The sequence below is a fragment of the Calliopsis andreniformis genome, chromosome 3 (genome assembly GCF_051401765.1).
Source record: "Calliopsis andreniformis isolate RMS-2024a chromosome 3, iyCalAndr_principal, whole genome shotgun sequence".
NCBI lineage: Eukaryota > Metazoa > Arthropoda > Insecta > Hymenoptera > Andrenidae > Calliopsis > Calliopsis andreniformis.
The window spans coordinates 17,255,999-17,275,516 of record NC_135064.1 but is presented as its reverse complement, the minus strand read 5'-3'; the positions used below and the strand labels follow the sequence as shown (position 1 = coordinate 17,275,516).

The following is a 19,518-nucleotide window of genomic DNA, read 5'->3' as shown; positions in this document are numbered from 1 at the left end:
GCGTACGTGTGTGGTGTGTTGTGTGTTCCAAGAGTATTTACATAATGATCCGCAATTAATATGTACAATATCCACGAAAGGACGAGAACAGAAAAAGAAATACAGAAGATCGGACGAACTACAACGAGCCCTTCACTGAAACGAGGCTCGATATCCCATAGAATCCTTCTGTTATGGATTCACGCGTCTTTCGCGATCGTCGACACCGAATTGCAAGGAAGGAATGATTGTTGTTCGTCTTCACTTTGATTACGTGTACATACAGGGTACAACGAAACTGAGGATGCAAACTTAAGAATACTTGTAAAAAAAAAAAAAATGAAAAAAGGGAAAAGAAATCTTAGTGAATGCAGCTTGGCAGAATATTCATTTCTGAGATACTCATTTTTTAGGTAATGATCTTGTGATATAGATACTGTTTAAATTATCGAGGATATTTAAAGATATCCTTTGATACCACAATATAGAGACCGCTGAAACGGAATGTAACACAAATCAGAAATTCTAACTAAAAATCTGCAACGCCCATCAGAAAAAACGAAACTAAACTCATAAAAGATTCTTACAAAATAGAACCTTGAGCCACGTTACAAATTCTCGAATCAGTGATTATTTTAATATTGCACATACGTTACAGAAACCCAGTGACCTACAAATCGAAGAGAAGCATTACAAGAAGCACATATTAAAAAAAAGTAGAATATTCTGAAACGGATTATTCGCAAAACTACACTTATTAAAATCCCTCGTAAGCTATGTTTGTACCTCCAGTTCCGCGGCACCCCGTACGTGATAAATACAAAAGGCGCAAGCGTCGAGGCGACCTTTTCAAACGGACGCGGGCAGTGAGAAACTATCGTTATCGACGATCGCGGGAACAACCAAAGAATCGTCAACATGAAATCGTCGTGTGTCCGATTCGCTAGAAAATGCGCCGACTCCTGTTCACCATGAGCAATAGAAAAGCGTCGACCATTTCCATTACCTAGCAGCGCGGTGACCGGAAGTACGCTCGCGCGTCGAGATCGCGTCGCTGGTAATCGACGATGTCGACGGAATAAAAAGTCAGGATTTTCGGTGGACGACGCGTGGTTATGTACAAAAAGTAGCGACAGCACGATGGTCGCCCAGAAAATAAGAGAAACACAACGACAACACCGATACCAACATATATATCTATATATATATTCTCTCGCTATTACGGCGACTGTTCGAATTTCTTCGACGTCCTAACAATAAAAACAAATAAAATAAAAAACAAAGGAACGCGTACGATTCTTCTCCCCCCCTTCCCCAGCTATTCATTTAACACAATTCGTTATATATTAATTTACCGTAATAGCGCATATACTCTCGCACTCCATCACGCACGCATTTCCTCACGTTGCGCTTCACCATTCGCGTCTACCACTCTCTCCCTCTCTCTCACGCTCTCACGTCGTCAGACACGTTAGATCATTTAAGACATACACGATAGTTACGAAGTATTGCTTTCTTTTAGTCGCGATCGCGGTTTGCCCTTCAGTTGAGTCACAGCGGTGCGGTTCCTCGTCGACGGCGAAGATTCGTGTCGCTCGTAGATAGGGTTGCCAGGGAATTCCTCGCTGAGAGAGAAAAGCAAGAGGGTAGGCGGGTGAGCGCCTACTTTAGTATATTTGGGGGTGTGAGTCGCGCGGGGATCGCTTTCCCTTCGCGGTGAGGAATTCCCTGGCAACTCTGCTCCTAACAATGAAAACTTTCGCGCCACGCCGCGGGGACCGAGCTTCCGCGAGAATTCTGCAATTTCTGGAACACAGGGGAGCTAGAGGGCGCCTTGAGGAAACGTCCCTTGGTCCCTGGACGTATTGTACCGTTCTCTGTTATTCGAGTTTAACGGCAGAATTCTCTCGGCGCTGTATTTCGCTCGAAGGTGACATGATGCGCTAAGCGTAGAGTTAACTCGAGCACGGGACCGTTTCAGAAACGACCCGTTCTTCTTTCTGCTGCTTTGTTTTCCTTTCCTCCGTCTCTTCAGCTTCCTTTACGTATCATTTCGCGAGTAGACGAGTACACATAGAAAAGTGTGCTTCGCGGTACCTGTCAGCTCCGTGCCTTGGAAGCTGACAGCTGCCGCAGTTTGCATGCTGAGCATCTAAGAACGTTATTACGTGGCGAATGGCAGGTAACGGCGAGTTAACGGACAAATTAGACAAGCACTGTGGCCACCTTTGTGGAACCTCCACTATTCAGAACTTGGCGAGTCTTTACTCAGATTTTTTTAAAATACTTTTTGTAACTGGGGAAGCAATCTTAAAGGTGCGTCAGGATGCGCTGATGGTCATTAAAATTGAGTGATCATAGAATTTGTCAATTTTCTATGCGATCCGGGGTAAATATTAAAAATTTGTGCGAGTTAGAAGGCAGTGATAGAAAGTACCTAGATCGACCTAGGGAAATTGTTCTGTTGCTCAAGAAACGGGTTGGAATAGTGGAGGATCGGAAAAGAAATCGAAGACAGTTTGAATGAAACTGAATTTGAATGAGCAAATCGTGAGACGAGGCCGAGGCTGTCAATTGGCTCAACGCTTAGAAAATTTCTTTGGTGTAGGAACGAATGCAAACCCTTGTATATAAGTCTCGTATTCGCGATTGGGAGTATTGAAAAAATGGTGGATCACAGATTGATATGCCTCGTGTTACCTCGGCTCCATCTCACCGATCGAGAAACCACCTATTCTAGGATCTGTCGAAGTAGAGGCAATTCAGCAAACGGAGATGAAGGTGAAATGAAAATCGATATGATTGGGTGCGCTGTTCCGAGATGAACGGGAGAATCGAGTCTTTTTGACCATCACTTTCCGTTACTTCGTAGAAAACGCATTCTTCTTGCACACGTGGACGCGAACACTACTTTGCGTGGGTTTGCGGCGTTTTACTTGGCTATACACAACGGATATGTACAGCGGCTTCTTTTCCTCTCATTACCCATTAAGGAGTCACTAGCACACGCTTAACCGTTTACTAAATCCCTCGTTTAACTCATCAACTAGTACGTTACTTTGGAATTATGATTATGTATGTTTTCATCGTTTCTGCGTTTAATCCACCGTACAACTACTTGGAACACAACGTGGTTGAGCGACGTGGCTCGGCACGTTGGCTCGCTAGTTTTTTTTTTTTCTCTATTTATAATTATTATACCATACGTATTAATATCGCGTTTCTTCTTTCTCGTGGTTTTCAGCGTTTCCTTTCATTTTTTACTTTTTTTTTTCTTTATACTTTCTATGTCGATTACTTCACGTTTGATCCAAACCACAGATCTCGATCTACTTTTTTTTCCCTTTTTGCTTCAGTTATTCCATACCGTTAAACATCAACAAGTTCTGTTACATGGAGAGGAAGGGTCTTCTCAAAAGGGGAGGGGATTGTATTTCGACAAGGGAGGGGTTTCATGGGGTGATTTTCCACGGGACGATCCCACAGACACACGGTTACATAGGACATCTTTGACGACACAATTCAAAAAATAATTTTTCATTTTTAGTAGAAAGATAGGCGGGGTATTTCCGTACAATAGTATTATCGTATTAATATTATTTCTTTTATTAGTTATTACTATTATTAGTATTAGTATTATCATATCGTTATTACTATTATTATTTTTATATTATATTATTATCGTTATTATTATATCATTATTATTCCTCGTGGACATTATTACCTGACGCGTTCCGTCACGACTCTCGCCCCTCTATTGCTCGTCACGTTACGTCACGTCGTCATTGCTACCAACCAAATCACGCGAAGTACTATATAACACGAGGCTTATACACACCGTCGTCACAAGTTTCTCGCCGATTATATATAGCTGGTACGACACGCAAATTCTTTCCATTACCTATCAAACTATTTACAACGGTTGCATCTACGCGAAGTGAAGCGTGGATCGTTCCAGTTTCCCCATTCTCGAAGTCAGACGATAGACCGCGGATCCGATCCTAGGCAGATACTCAATTCGAACAGCGAACAACGAACGTCGACCTCGTTCGCGAAGTGTAAAACCTGAGTCGAAATTATATTCAATCGATTCGATTACCCCTCTTTTAAGTATTATCGCCTTTCGATCGCGCACGAGAATGGCTACCCTCTACACGTATCGGGGCGCAGGTTCCTCGCGTGTCTAATGGATCCGCCTCAAAACTTGTCGGTTCGTATATATATATTTTTATATATATATATAAATCGCGTGTTCAGCACACGAGACGCGTGTGCCGCGTGGTGTATGTATACATATATAAAAGCATTATCGACAGTTCCCATCTTAAGTTTTACCGGTTCTCGTTACGCCTCGTATATTAATATATTTTATCTACAGTTACGATTAGTCGTGTAGCTATATTTACAATCGCTCGTCTCGCATTCTAGTACATACCATTGCGTCATGTTAAAAATATCTCCTGTATATTTGTTCTTTCTTTCTCTTTGTCGACGTATCTCTTTGTTTCCTCTTCGCTCGCTTTGTTTTCCCTCCCCCGTTTAAACACGCTTCGCCGCGACGATCAACAGGAAACGATCGAACGTCGTCGTACCTGCGCCAAGCGGCAACCCTTTCCCACGAAATTGAAAAACGCCCCGGATACGTCGGCCTCGGAGCGCCCCGTTCGTGCTTCAACGTGCACGTCTCATAGACCCTGTTGCATGAAAACACCAGTTCGATCGACACTCGGAACGAACACGAGAGTACTTCTCTTCTCCCCTATCTCTTCCACGCACTCGCCTTTCGTCGGACTTCAATCACGGACGGCACCTCGAAAGTTCAAGCACGCGCACTGCTCGTGTCCCTCTTGCACCTCGTCTCTTCTCGATTTACGTACAAACTAACCGCCACGCAACAAGCCTCTTACTTTACACCGTTTCGCGCTGGGGAACGTGACTAGCTCAATTTTGACGTACGCGCGAACCGCCTCACCCTCATTTTACAAGCGGACGAGGCCGTGGTCGAACGGACACATCCTTCGATCGTGCTGTCGGAACTAAAAAGTATACGGTTGAATCGCAAGCAGCAACGTTATTATGGCACACCGAGCGGGGTTTCGTAGGTGAGGATTAACGAACTAGACAGCGATCGAGAACACTTCTTCCTTCGGTTTCCCTCGGCCGACCACGAGTGCGCTGAGAAGAGAGCAGAGAGAACACGACCGGAGAGAATAATGTACGAGCACGTATAGACGGTCCTGATGACCGTCATTTATACGGCTATGTGTAATACGAACGGTTAGTCTTGTCTCTCTTCATTGTTCTTTCTTGCGTGTTGTCCGCTGGCACGATTCACGTGGCCGTGTGAACCAAGTCCCAAATAGCGTCACGACCTCGCGGCTCGTCCTCGAATCACGAGTCGTGCCTGTGGATCCTGTTGCGCCTGTTTCCGCTCTTCCGTCGTTTCCTCTTCGTGTCCCTGGTGAAGGCTACGTTGCCGGGGTCGTCGGCGAGCTGGGGGTACCTGTGCACGCTGTGTATGTCGACGCCCTCGTAGCCACTGACGGTGCCTCGGCTGATCAGCTCGTCCTTCTCTTCCTTCGACCAGTCCCCTCTGCCTTGGAAGCCAGCCATCACGAGCTGCTTCTCGATCTCCCACGCTCTCTCTACTGCCCTCTTGTGAGCGTGCTTCAGTATCCTGTGCCTCTCCTGTTCAGGGTCAGCTCCATACTTGATCACCACTGCGGCGTCTGGATTGTGCAGCCTTAGTTCCTTCCAGGTGCCAGCTCCATGCTCCGTGGTCTCGTGCGTGGACACGTTGAACATGCCACCTAGGCGACGGAGCTCCTCCATGTCGTCGCGGATCTTCAGCGCGTTGTCCTTCACGAAGTAGAACACGTCTTGGTCGTGGACACTGAAGTGGAGGGGAAGGAAGTAGGAGTTGTTGAATACCGAGGTTACCACGTCTTGGACCACGCTGTTCACACCGTCCACCACACTGACTAGTGCTCGTCCACCTAGTCTTGATACTAAGATGCCCTCGCCGAAGACGGCGCGACGGTGGGCCACGCGAGGCAGAAGGTTCCGTGTCTTTGGTTCGAGTTTCAGGAGCGGTTTGGGTACGAAGTCTAGGTCAGAGAACTTCTCGTGGACTCGGTTCACTATGCATTGTAAGCCTGACATTACGCCAAAGTCTGGTGTCAACTGTGGCGAGGTGATGGTAGCGCTTGGTTGGTAGACCATCTGTTTCATATACTCGGAGCCTAACATCGAGGAGATGTCGTAACCGTAAAGCTTCAGCCAGCTGCCTAGGTCGGTCATATACTCGACGTTCTGTTTGAAATTGATGGGGTCATTGTTGCGGAAACGGTAGATGAAGATGTCTGTTGGGGTGGTCAGTTCGTTCGCCATTTGCTCCCATGCTGGCGTCATCCACTGGCCCACTGTGGGGTCGTACAGTCTCTTGTTCAGGTAGACTAGCTTGGTGTTAGGATCGAGCAGACCGCCGTGGAAGTCGATAGGCAAATAAAAGTCTGGGTTCGTGTCTTTGATGATCTTGCCAAACGGTGTGCGTCTCATCTCCTTGATTAGATTGCCGTTGGTGTCGAACAGAGCCAAGGGAGAACCGTTTTGGTCTGTTGCCACATAGAACCTCTGCTCAGTCGTTTCCACTGCTATCAAGAAGTTTCGAGCGTCGTAGAGGAATCGGAAGGTTTTCGCGGATTTCGGGAAGTGGACGTGCGTAATCAAATCAGGAGTCTTTGGATTGGCGTAGAAGAACTGCGTGATGTTCTCGCGGTCATCGTTCCAGGCTACCAAGCGTCCTCTGTCATCGTAGAAGTACCAGATCTGGAATTTCTTGTGCTCCGAGGCGTGGATCAATTGGCCGCGCGAATTATACCTGTGTCAACAAATACCCATAACGTTAAAAAATGAAATCTTTTACGAGATGATAGGACACTTGACATTAAGAAATTACACAAACCTGTATTTGTGCTCTCCTCGAATAACGACGAATCCCCGTCCGTCATAGGAGTTGAACTCAACGTCACCATATTGAACAACGCGATCTCCACTGTCGTACCCTAACGCTATCTTCTCGTTATGCTCAGTGACTCCAATCACATTACCATTTTCGTCGTATGCATATTGCCACCCGTTCTCTCTATCAGCGACCTCCAGCAAATGGCCATCCACATTGTACGTTATCTTCTCCATGTTAGAGTCCTTGCCGATTGACAGTTTTCTTACTTTGATACGGTTTCGATTGTCGTACTCGAGTTCCATGCGGAACACGTCCATGGCTCGAATGTTCATTAGGACAGTCTTCACGCGTCCATGTTCATCGTAGTCGGTCACTGTGTAGAACTGTTTGCTACTGTCTTGCATCGCGGAGCTGTTGAAGAGGTTTCTATAGATCCTGAGATCGCCAACACCCTCCAGCGTGCCGAGATTCTGATTGTACTTCAGGCGTAGCTGAGGCAATTGCTTGCTATTGATGACCACTTCAATGCCTGATATCCGCGCGTTTCCGTCGTACTCGTAACGATAACGCGCGTTATCTAAGCCGCTCTTGCTACCAAATTTGATCTTCTCGTCTGTGACGATACCAGCGTGGTACTTGTACTCGATTCGCATCTCGAAGTTCGGTTCGTTGATATCGATGCTGTGGACCAGACTGGTTGTCTCTTGATATGTGTAGTGGATTGAGGACAGCCCTGTTCGTGAAGAAGTTTGTAAATCAGTAGATGTAATATAAAGTAAAACAGAGGAGTAAATATAAATATAAATAGAGAGTTTATTTGTGGCTATAAGGCCTTTGAATCTTCATTCTGTAAAGAATATGGACCTTTGTATCCTATTGTAACCTTCTTCTTTAACAAAATTTATAAACGATGCACATTACTTACCAGCAAGAGTAGTCTCCAATTTTCCATTGTGATCATAGACATAGGCGACCTTGCCACTTTGGTGTGGATACACCTTGGCCAGTATCTGCCCATCGTCGTTGTACAGAATCTCATATGGATGTCTGTTCATCGGTGAGTAATACTGATACTTGTAGAACCCTAAGGAAGTCTGCAGCGAGAAGGCATGGATATGTCCTCTAGGAGTGGTCAGAGACTGCAACGCTCCAGCCTCGTCATATTGCAACAAATAGTCACTTCCTCTTGGCGTCGTTACTTTCAGTGGAAGACTGCTGAACATGTCCTTAAACGCGTAAATCATCGACGTACCGTCGCTGTATTTGATCTCGTACAGTCGGCCTGCCCTATCGAAGCCGTATGTCTCGCTGATGTCGCCCCAGGTCCAACTGGTCAACCTGCTGAAGCGATCGTACTCGAGCTCCACGCCAGCAAAAATTCCATTCCTCGGTCCCCACTTGATTGGTCTCGCTGTTCTGTCATACGTGACGTTCAGAAGCTCCACGTCTTTCATGAACACAGCTACGCTATTAGTCTCTCTGTCGTATTCGAGAGAGAGGAGGATCTCACCGTTAACGCGAAGTTTCCTACCAACTTGCGCAACGGACTTAGAATTGCCTCGGTTCTTGTTACCCTGCAGCTTCCGAAGGAAGTATCGCCATTCGAACCTGTTCGCCAAATCTCCAGCGATTTCGATTCTCTGTTTAGCGGGAACTGGGTAACTCTCGCCCAGCAGCGGCTCGATCTCAGCTAGCACCGAGTAGGGCAAAGTGTCTGTGCTGATGGTATGCGCCCATGGAGTGACCTGTCCAACAGATCCATCAGCGAGAACCGTAGTTCTTTGTTCAGCTTCGCCAATTTTCGTTACCACCGATGATCCTTTAATTAGCATCGAGATGGGTTTCCTACTATTCTGTCCCACCTTAACGACTGCTCCCTTCAGACTGAGATCAAAGGTCAGACTGATCACCTTCCCAGTTGGAGTAACTGCGCTAGTCAGCCTGCCGAATTCGTCGTAATTGTAGACGTAGCTCCTACCCGTGCTGTCTAATTTAGTCTTCAGGAGACCAGTCGGTCCATGATAATCGAACGTGACGTTGTAATTATCAGGTGTGCTCAGTTCGTGGAGCATCTTCATCCTGGACATCCTAAGTCTACACTTTTGTCCCTTGGTGTTCTCGATCGAGTTCACTTGGCTGCTATAGTCTCTCAGCAAGAACACTTTATTGCCAGCCGCATCCGTCACTGTGCTGAGCTTACCATTGCTGGTGTTGACATTGTACGTGAATTGATACACCATTTCTCCAGTCAGAATATTCTTGGTAGCCACATGCTGGCCGAATCTGTTGAACACGTATATCTCTTGAGTATCAGGAGAATAAATCTCGTACTCTCTGGCTCCACTTGCGTCAGGGATGCTCGCCATCACAGATCGAATTCTGTAATTGGCTTGATCGCCGATGTGAACCACGCCGTCGGGGGACACAGCTACTGCAGATATGGTGTTGAACTTGGACGTGGACGCCAGATAGTGATCAGCCTCGAAACAGTCACAGCCACGTTCCAGACAATTGCACTTGGACTCTGCTCCAGCATACGGCGAGATCTTACCATCGGTGCCAATTACTCTTACACGATTGATCCTCTGAGAATCGCTCTCTGCTATGAATAAGTTCCCAGAGGGTCCAAACGCAATGCTCTGAGGCATCACTAAAGTGGCATGGGTCGCGAGTTCTGTATCAAACGAAGAAGACGGCGAGGCACAGTGAAGTGGACGTCCAGCAACAACCTTGACGCGACCATCTGGAGCCAACTGAAGCACCATGTGATCGTCGATCATGTGCAACGAGTTGTCTAGAGGATTGATGGCCAGCTCTGTAGGCCAACGAAGGTGGACTTCCTCGACGTTCAGAGTACCTTCGCAGGGGATGGGCTTCCAGTGAGAGTTGTGCATGTGGTTACCAATAACAGTGGTGATAATACCGTCCCTGTCGACCATCCTGATATTCGTTCCATCAGCGAAATAAAGTACATTGTCCGCTGACACAGCGACTCCTTTAGGGTACGCGAGTTTCGCGTCTCTTGCAAGTGCGCCATCACCACAATGAGCTTCGTCACCTGGAAGACACCTCTCTCCTGATCCAACCACCGTTTCCCAGTTGTGGTCTGGGTCTGAGTAGTCGTTTGTGTCGCGTACGCGAATGATCTGATGCGATTCTGGGTCGGAGATGTAGAGAGAGCCATCCAATGGGCTGAGAGCAATGTGGTAGCGATAGGAAACTCTGGTAGCACTGAAAGGGAATAAAAGTTGATTTATTTAATTTTGAATTCTTTGAAATTCAATTTTACTGTTTTTGATGTCTGAGAAAGACTCAAACAGATATTTAATTGCAAGTCAGTTATTCTTAATTTAAGGTCTAGTTGAACACTCTGTATCTATTAATTATAAATCAATATGAAACTTACTTAAGACGAACGACCGTTCTAACAGTGCCATCGACAAGTATCTTCCTCACGAGATTGAAATCACCAACGAAGATGGAGCCATCTGGAGCTGTGGCGAGAGCAACCGGTGCAAGAAGTCGCTGCTTGGAAGCTTGCCCGTCGCAGTCGTAGCAGTCCAATGGTCTCTGATGCCCGTCTCCCATTGTAGTGAGGATGACTCTTGGCTTGTGCTTCAAGTAGATGTTGGAACCGTCTCCCTTTTGCAGAATGCCTTCGTGGAAGTTATACCTATGGTGAATGTCCAGGTTCCAGCCGCCGACTTCAGAGATGGACATATCGTGACCACTCAGCTTGGTCGTCTGCACGTCCCAGATGATGTCCTTACAGTCGCTGTACTCGTAGCCCACTTTGACCATGGCTGTGGTGACGCCGTAGACTCGTTGTCGATAGACGTTCAATCGATTCCAGGCGTAAGTGAACTTTATCACCGGATCAGCCTCGAACGTCTTCTCAAACAGAATGCCCTCGATGGTGATCCTCAAGTGGATTAGATTAAGGGTTGGCGGTATGACTTCCGGAGTCAATTGCAGCTGTATCGTGGACAAATAGCCCGCTGCTCGGGAGCTGTGGTAGACCAGATTCAATCCTGTGCCAGGTATCTGCAGACTTTCCTGGATCACTTGGGACTCGGCCAAAATGGCACTCTTGTCGGGACACGCTCCCTGGAATCCATGCTTCCACGTCGCCAAAACTACTGGCTTCATCAGATCGTAGTCGTGAGCGGCGCACGCGTGCGGGATATGAGAGGGTTGCTTCTCCTCTGCGGTACTCATCACGATGTTGTCGATGATCACCACCTTCGAGTCAGAGGATTTTGTTAGACCATTTTTCTTGGGTCCTACGTGATTCGTGAATGACATTGGTAACCCTTTGCATACTAACTATTACTACTGAATATTTGAAGAGTCATAAGAGGACTCTGATTGAAAATTCAAAGTAAATTTAAAGGCAAACATAATGTCAAAACTAGAAGCTATGATCATAAAAAAATTTAACTCAGTAATAGTATAATTCTTCTCCAGCAATTTTCAAATTTCAAAACTAGAAAGAGTCCCTTTTTTGGATCAGTTTATATTTTAATATACCTGTAAATATTTGAAAGTAACAAAATCATTTCAATAATTGGAGTTGCCCAAAGACTAAAATTTAGAGGCGAAATTTTATAAAATTTCGTGTTCACAACTCAGACATATCTCTGTTGTCCATTTTAACAGAAACAGGCGAATTAGTATGCAAAAGATTATCGAATGATAGAGATTACGGATGTGATTCTACCTCATTCCACGGTACAAAGACAATGTGACTTTGTGGTTTGAAGGGCGATCTGCCAAACTGCAGGGTGACGGCACCACCACCGTTCACTAGCAGATCGAACCAGCCGTCGTCTCTCGTTAGGGTAAAGCCCTCCAGGGGTGTACTCGTGCTAACTCGGACTCCCATCAAACCGGTGCCGAGATGCGTGACAACGCGACCGCGAACAACGGCCGATCGGCTGTCAGGGAATAATAACGTTAATGATCCGATAGTAGTCACGTCGCTCGTAGTGAACTAACGTGATTGTTTTTTATCCATCGTGCTCGATCGCACCACTAACAACAAAGCAACTGCTATCATCTAATCTAATTTCAATCTACTGTAGTGCTGTACAGGCTGCTCCTCCATTTTTTTGGTCAACATGCGCCAATATATTCCGTGGATAGAAATAAGAAAATAATGCATAAATACAAGCCATGAGTATTCTGTTCAAAAATGGTAATAGAAGAGGGTGAAAAGTGAAGAAAAGGATAACTAGTTCGGCTAGTTTGTTGGCTAGGGAATTTATTATATCATTCCATTCATCTTTATGGGGTGATCTCATTTATTTTTCAAATTCTTTATAGATGAATTTTTAGTGGCAATTTTACCCACTTTTAGAGTCAACAGTAATAAAAATACTTCTAGTTAATAAAAATGTTTGTGTCTCCTTATTTTTCTTTACTATTTTTAAAGTACTCTCATGAACCCATATTTGTATTACGATTATTTATTTCTGGCTACAGAACATACTGACCCAGCTCGACCAGAAATCCTGAAACACCCTGTACAGTCTTCGTTCTCATACTGTCTCTTGCAGTGTCTCCAAGTAGAAGTCTTCCAGACCGAACACGTGCCGTTGCTTCGATCAAGACTCCGCCACTTAATCGCTCCTAGGGTAACAATTTCAAAAATTCGAATGCAACTGGGACAGAGATTTCTCGATTAATTCGTCGCGATGGCACCTGTTCGTTCGGCCAATCTCTATACCGTGCTTGTACGAGCTATATCTGAAATTCTCGAACTCGTGGTAGAACTTATTCGACACGACATAGTTTCAGTGCTAAAGAGGTAATTAAACTAGACGACAATCCCATCCACCTTTGATACGTCGATAATCCAGTTTCTCGTTAGGCGGACGGGTCGAACCTGGGGCAAGAAAACGCCATGTTGGTCGAAGACACGGTGCCTCTTTGGCACTGAACCGCGTCGGGTCGAGAGGACAGACTGCTAGTAACATTACGATATACATACACATATACACGAGTAACACAAAGTTCTGAAGCTCAACTTAAAAGGCACGAAAGACAACGTAGGAATAATAAGGTAACCAAACCATGCAACGAGAAAGAGAGTCGAACAATGATGAGGGGACGAGGGTGGTCTGTGGTGAAGTGTGCGTGTTCTTTTCTAGTGAGCTTATTATATATTTTTCAGGAGGACGGTCGTCGCGACGCGTCGCAACGTTTCGAGGATGGTCCTTTAGTTTGTCGACAACTTTCGATTATTCGCTCCAGGTGTCGGCAATCACGCGAGGAGGCCCGTTCTCGAAATGCAACTTGAACGCGCGCGAGCAACCCGTATTTGGCGATCGGATGCAGGAAAGTATATGTCAAACATGTTTATGATACACATGATATATCAAATATGCACGAAAATATCGTCAAACCAGCAGCAGCTATCTTTACCGCTTACAATCTACGAACGAACTTGTACTTTTGCAACCGATTACTTTTTCTTTCTCCATTTTATTTTCTTTTTTTTTTCTTTTCTTTTTTTCTTTAATACCGCTTTCGTTATCTCTGTTTAAGATCTTTTGCTTTTAGTCGTGCTTCGTCGACGTAGTGGCTTTCTTACCTTGTGTTGAAGTGATTCCAGAACATACTGACCGGGCAGCACGGATAAAACAGAGCCGAGTTAAAATGATGTGATTAAAGGCGAAACTAGACGGAAGAGATAGAAAGAAAGAGAGAAAGCTCAGAGATAGAGAGAGAGAGAGAGAGAGAGACAGTAGAGAGATAAAAAGAGAATAGAGGGAAGGGAAGGTATAAGACTGAAGGGAGAGCAGTCGAGGGTGAAACGAGGTAGGAAGAAATTGGAAAGTGGCTAGGAAGAGAAATAGAAGAGATCAGAGCAGAAATCTTCTGCCTTTAGGAAGATTGTAGGGGCGTAGGAGAGATTCGGTTATCGAGCGAATTTAGACGCGGCGGGGATCGTTGAAAAATCGCTGGTACGGATTCAGAGACGCGGCAGGAGCTCCGCGACTGACAGTATCCTTCCCTAATCAGTATGACAGGCGCGAGAAGCTCGAGTCTCGAACATGGAGAGTCACACATTCACGCCAAGCTCCGCTCGGACGGACACGTGATAGAAAAGTAAATCGCATGGCGGCTGTCGCTTGTACATGTATCGATACGATCGATAATGTAAAAAGAATGGCCAGATAGAGACGAAGAAGAATAGAGTTAGAGAGAAAGATAGATAGATAGATAGATAGAGAGAGAGAGAGAAAGAGAGCTGAGAATGATAGAATGATAGATAGAATGGAGACGGGGGTTGAGTGCAGGGCACACGCTCGCGCACACGTACGTACAAACATATGTATAAAACTTTTGGGATGTGATTTCACACGGGTCACAACAACGCAGAGAATATATCATATCTATGTATAACGTCTTCTTGTGTCTTGTATGATATCGTGTACGAACGAGCTGTATATAAATATATGACATATAGAATATATAGATGTACAGATACGCGTATGCGTGTCTTGTACGCGTGGAGGCAGCTAAAGATTACCGGGCCCCTAGGGTTTCGCGTGCCTTTTCATTTTCTAAGCGGACATTGGCTGCTGCGATCGATCATTCGCCAGAACAAATCTCCCTGATATTTCACCGGTCAGGGAGCCCGCTACACTCTTTCATAATCTTTAGACCTCCCTTCAAGACATACATTCTCTTCGCACGACGTATGTATTATTTATAAAACAGTCTATATATGTGTATGGCATATACTTATATGTCTAAATATATGTAGAGGAATTTAAAATTGCAGGGTAATTGAGAAGGAGGTGGCTGGCAACGACCAAAGAAACATTTTTGTTTAATATATGTATGTCTGATCTCACTAGTTACAGTAAGTGAAAAAGTGAGTTCATCGAACTCGCTATAAACTTGTTAGCGAGTCTTGAGTCTATAGAGAAAATACGCTATTTCCTGTTGTACTCGTTTTCGTGGAATTTCAGTCAAGTTTTGTAAAATTCTCATAAATTGCACGACTGTACCATATTATTTATTAAGTTTAAATAGAAATTATTAAAGATGGATGTATTACTCTTGTGGTTATAGTAGGTAAATACTTTGTAAGGCTTCTTATTCAAAAGTAAAGTGAGAGTAGACATATATTTATTAAACAGATAATGTTTTCCACCATCTCTTGCTCAATCGACCTATAATTCTGAATTAATCTGTATACAAGGTGTTCGACGACAAATGTCAGAAACATTAAGGGATTATTCTACATGCCAAGATAGATCGAGAATCAAGAATAACGAAATCGCCTTTAAGGCTTCATTTCAATGTAATTAATTGCTCTAAAAACGTCTGAAGTTCTCATGAAATGTGTCTGACTCGACTTCTACTGTCTACGTTAGGTCAGACGCAGCGTTGTCAGTAGAATAAGTCAAGCCAGATACATTTCACGTATATTTTAGACGTATCATTAAAATTTAACAACGCAGAGACGAAGCCTGAAATCCAATTTCATCATTTTCAACTTTTCTCTTATTTTAACGCGTAGAATCATCCCTTAAAATTTCTGACACCTGTCGTTGGACACCTTGTACATGTTTGTGACTACCGAGAGAGTTTCTGTTTTCTGTAACACACGTAAACTGCGACGTGTAACATCAAAGTCGGGACGGACACGTTCAATCGGCGATCGTGGTACACGAGTTTCTGAGCAATCCGCGAGGATAACGATGGACTATTCAACGATGACAACGGCCGCGAGAACGAAAGAGAATCGTTCGACGTTCTGTGCTATGTGTTGCCGTGTAACTCACCTCTCGTTGAAGGTCTCCTGACGGGCGTAGTTCTGCAGGCTGCCCTCGTCGATCAAGAATTTCATCCTCTCGAAGAAGGAGGCGGTGATGGCAGGTGGCTGCTTTCGCAGAAGTATATCGATCGGCTTTGGGGCCGACACGCAAAGCTGACTGGCACGACATAAATGACTCGAGCAACATTCTGGATCCGCGCAATCAATGAGACCGTCTGCAAAGTACGTGACAGTGTGATTAGAGTCGACCTTCCTCGGATTGGTCACGATCTTTTGCATCTTTTGTGTACTTGTCGATTTTCTGAGCAATTCAGCCATATGGCTGGTTCCTTCTTTTAAAAGTGGGTGCATAGGATAGAAGTATCTTAGTAAGTAAGATGAGAGAAGTCATGGCATGGAAGAATGTATCAAAATTTGTCTCAAAATTTGATTCAATTGTAACTTCCTTTTGCATATGAGATGTGAAAGAAGTTCAGTGATATGCTTGAAATATATTAAAAAAGTGTACGTATAAATTGATATTTTTCAGAATAGAATCTTTTAATTATTATGACTTCTTTATAATACCCCCTGAAATGAATATTTACTTTAATCTGCTAAATGAAAAAATGTCAGCTGGTACTATCTTGAATCTTGGTACCGTTCCAACTTCACTGTACTTCTTTTATTCATCATATACTTGAAGGCGAAATACGATTACGAATTCCTTTTTGCTACACTCAATACCTTTATCGTTGTCTCTTCCGTCGTCGCAATTCTGTTCGAGAAGAATACTGCAATCTTTGCCGTCCCAGCCATCGTAGCACCTGCACTCCCACTGGCCATCGTTGCTGACCCTGCACTGTCCATGTCCAGAGCAGGAATTCGGACAACCCGCCATAGTGCAGTGCTTCCCGTTCCAACCAGTGACGCACAAGCACGTTCCATTCTTGCACTGGCCGTGCTCGTTGCATCGAGGATCGCATTGCTTCAGATTACACAGTTCACCAGACCAACCAGGTAAACAGTCGCAGGCGTTATCCATGCAGTGACCATGTGGGCCACAGTCCAAATCGCACAATTCTGAAAAAAGGTAAAGAACAATCTTCAATCGCATCACTGTCCTGGAGGATCTGTCTTTGGAGGCATTAATTCATTTAAGCGACACATAGAAGCCAGGGCAAAAGAAGGACACGTTTCTGGCGAGTTAGAATAAAATTAGTGAATCAGGATTGACACACGGTTATTAATAAAGAGTTCAAAAATCGATATAACTGAATAACTCGTCACTGGCGAGAAACCTGGAAACACAGGAATTGTCTGAATCAATTTCTGTATAAAAGTATCATCGTTTCATAATTGATCATAAATAATTGATAAGAATGTAAGCAAGAATATTATTTTCTATTACTCTCAAATGAAAAATAGAATTCTAACGAGGGTCGATATTTTCCTAAACCCTTCAAGCAAATTATATTTCATCTATTTCGATTATGGAGTAATTATCTCACTGATTTATCAGGTACTCGAATAGAAGACTCACCTTTCGAACAGTCATCACCAGACCACATAGGCTCGCAGAGGCAAGTTTGAGTTTCGAGGTCGAAGTTCCCATGGCCGCTGCAGTCAGGCAGACACTGCAACGCCTCCTTGTCCATCTGACTACAATCAGCCCCCTTCCACCCCTTTTTACAGATACAGGTGCCCTCCGCGCAGAAACCGTGACCCGAGCAAGTTGGATGCGGGCAGTCCACTTCCTCGCAATACTTTCCTTTGTAGCCGCGCACGCAATTGCACTTGCCATTAGTGCAGTGACCATGCCCGTTACAGTCAGGTACCTCGCATTCGTCGTGCCGCAGGGAACACTCCTTTCCTTTCCATCCAGGGTTACATTGACACTCCCCGTTTATGTACTCCCCTGCAAGCGAGTGACATTGATTATCTCAAATATCTGATCTCTAAGAGAGTCTGGAGTTTGGCTACAGATGGAGGAAGATTTAACACATTCAAGATCAGTGGATTTGCTAAGACTGTCCTCAGTGGCTGACAATATTCTTCTAGGTATAAAATTAACTCACATACTCTCTCAGGTAATGAGAAGCTATGGCTTGATCCAAAGGATGGGTCATCGGTGTCCAATGTGTGAAGGTGTGATTATAGGTTTAAAAATAAGACGACAATAAAAAATAATAAAATTACTGTCGAGACAGTGGATGATCACTACTTTCTATGGCCCAAGCTTCGAATTAGCAAGAGTTTTCTTATTTTTTCTGAGTTTCAGAGAAATTTTACTAGTTTCGTCTTATATTTTGATGTCTAGAACCACTACTTAATTTTCTGCCATTTGTAATTGATTATCCTATATAATTTCTTAATATTCACTTACCACGTTGACTGCAGAGGACAGGGCAAACGCTCTCGCTGCAGTCCTCGCTACCGAAGCCAGGATTGCACTGACAGTGACCGAGCAGACACTCTCCCTTGCCACTGCAACCGTTTGGACAGTTGTGTGTCATATCCTCAGCGATCACCGCTATGAACGACACTTCCTGAGGATCTCCGTCGTCGTTATACAACGAGAGGAACCAATGCCCAGGCTCCATGTAATGGGTCACTTCCTTCTTGATGGAAGGCTAAGAAGACACACGACGTGTATTAAAAACAATCAAAATGATACTTGTAATTTCTTTCACTACAGGTCCACGTACTTCCAAAGAAAAAAAAATAGAAAAAAAAAACGATCTTGAAACCCCGACGATATACTAAAAGTAAGATGATTGCTCTGAATATTATCATAAAAAAAATAGAACACAAATCTTGAAGAAGTTTCTGATTAAAGAGCAACCTAGTTCTTTGATCTCGAATAATATCAGAGACGCGGCAGTCTTTCTACGATCAATAGAAAGAAAATGAAAAATGGGGCAGTGGCACATACAATAACACTAACATGGGACGCCCGAGTTGTCCTAGCCTTGAAGCCGCTCATCACTTCCAGGAGATCGTACTGCGTGTGCGTGGGAAGCGCGTTTCTCCTGGCATAGACACCGATGCTAGCACCCCGTGGGATATTGTAGTCGAATCGCACGTACGCGGCTTCCGACTGGTAAAATTGCATGTTCCAGTAACTGTATGGCGGGATCTCCTTGCTGAGCTTTTGTCCCAGCGCGACCTGGGCGAAAGTCGTCCCGTCAGGTGGAAAAGACCTGGCGGGGAAGGTTCTCGCACCTGGTGAATCGTAAAAGACAAGTATCAGTAAGGTGGTTCAATTGATTCTTTGAGATCAGTTTTCTTTTGGGATGTCAATTCTTTTCGAACATTTGCTTGCTTCTTGATTTACGAATTGTGATCTAAAAACGCTGAAAGTTTTACAGAAAAATAATTTTCTTAGATTTTGCATGGAGAATACATCAAAAATTCTTTTTGAAGAAGCAGAATCAGTGTCCAAATGATTGTGAAAAATATGAAAACGAAATCAATTTTTTGTTTGAATAATTGAATAAAAAAAGTTTATCTATACAGATTATCTATACAATTTTGACTTTTCTTTAGTCATCATATGATCTCAGAAAATTGTTACTTAATTTTAGACATAAGTTCAAGTAGCCATGGCCTTCAGACCATAAATTGCAATTGTGCAAAGTGAGAATGTAATTTACCATAATTATAATCTCCTCTAAATGAAAACTTCACTTCAATTCTGAGTTGTATTTTTAATTTTCATTCTTTTTCTCAACCATCACTGTACATTCCAGTCCTGAATATTTCCCTCGAGAAAACTGACCGTTCGTATGCAAATACAAAG

General features: G+C 44.2%; 1 protein-coding gene across 1 annotated transcript in view; it reads right to left on the bottom strand.

Annotated features, from left to right (window-relative positions):
* Positions 1–5,367: 5,367 nt before the first annotated feature.
* Positions 5,368–19,518, bottom strand: part of Ten-m (teneurin transmembrane protein Ten-m) — a 557,921-nt gene continuing 543,770 nt past the window's right edge. The window contains exons 9-19 of the mRNA XM_076375489.1: positions 18,652–18,941; positions 18,103–18,349; positions 17,260–17,634; positions 16,464–16,799; positions 15,745–15,952; positions 13,539–13,565; positions 11,664–11,880; positions 10,350–11,185; positions 7,869–10,174; positions 6,944–7,676; positions 5,368–6,859 (exon numbers count right to left, since the gene is read on the bottom strand). Of these exons, the coding sequence (XP_076231604.1) occupies positions 5,371–6,859; positions 6,944–7,676; positions 7,869–10,174; positions 10,350–11,185; positions 11,664–11,880; positions 13,539–13,565; positions 15,745–15,952; positions 16,464–16,799; positions 17,260–17,634; positions 18,103–18,349; positions 18,652–18,941 (7,064 nt within the window). The 3' untranslated portion in view covers positions 5,368–5,370. The remainder of the gene's footprint in view (positions 6,860–6,943; positions 7,677–7,868; positions 10,175–10,349; positions 11,186–11,663; positions 11,881–13,538; positions 13,566–15,744; positions 15,953–16,463; positions 16,800–17,259; positions 17,635–18,102; positions 18,350–18,651; positions 18,942–19,518) is intronic.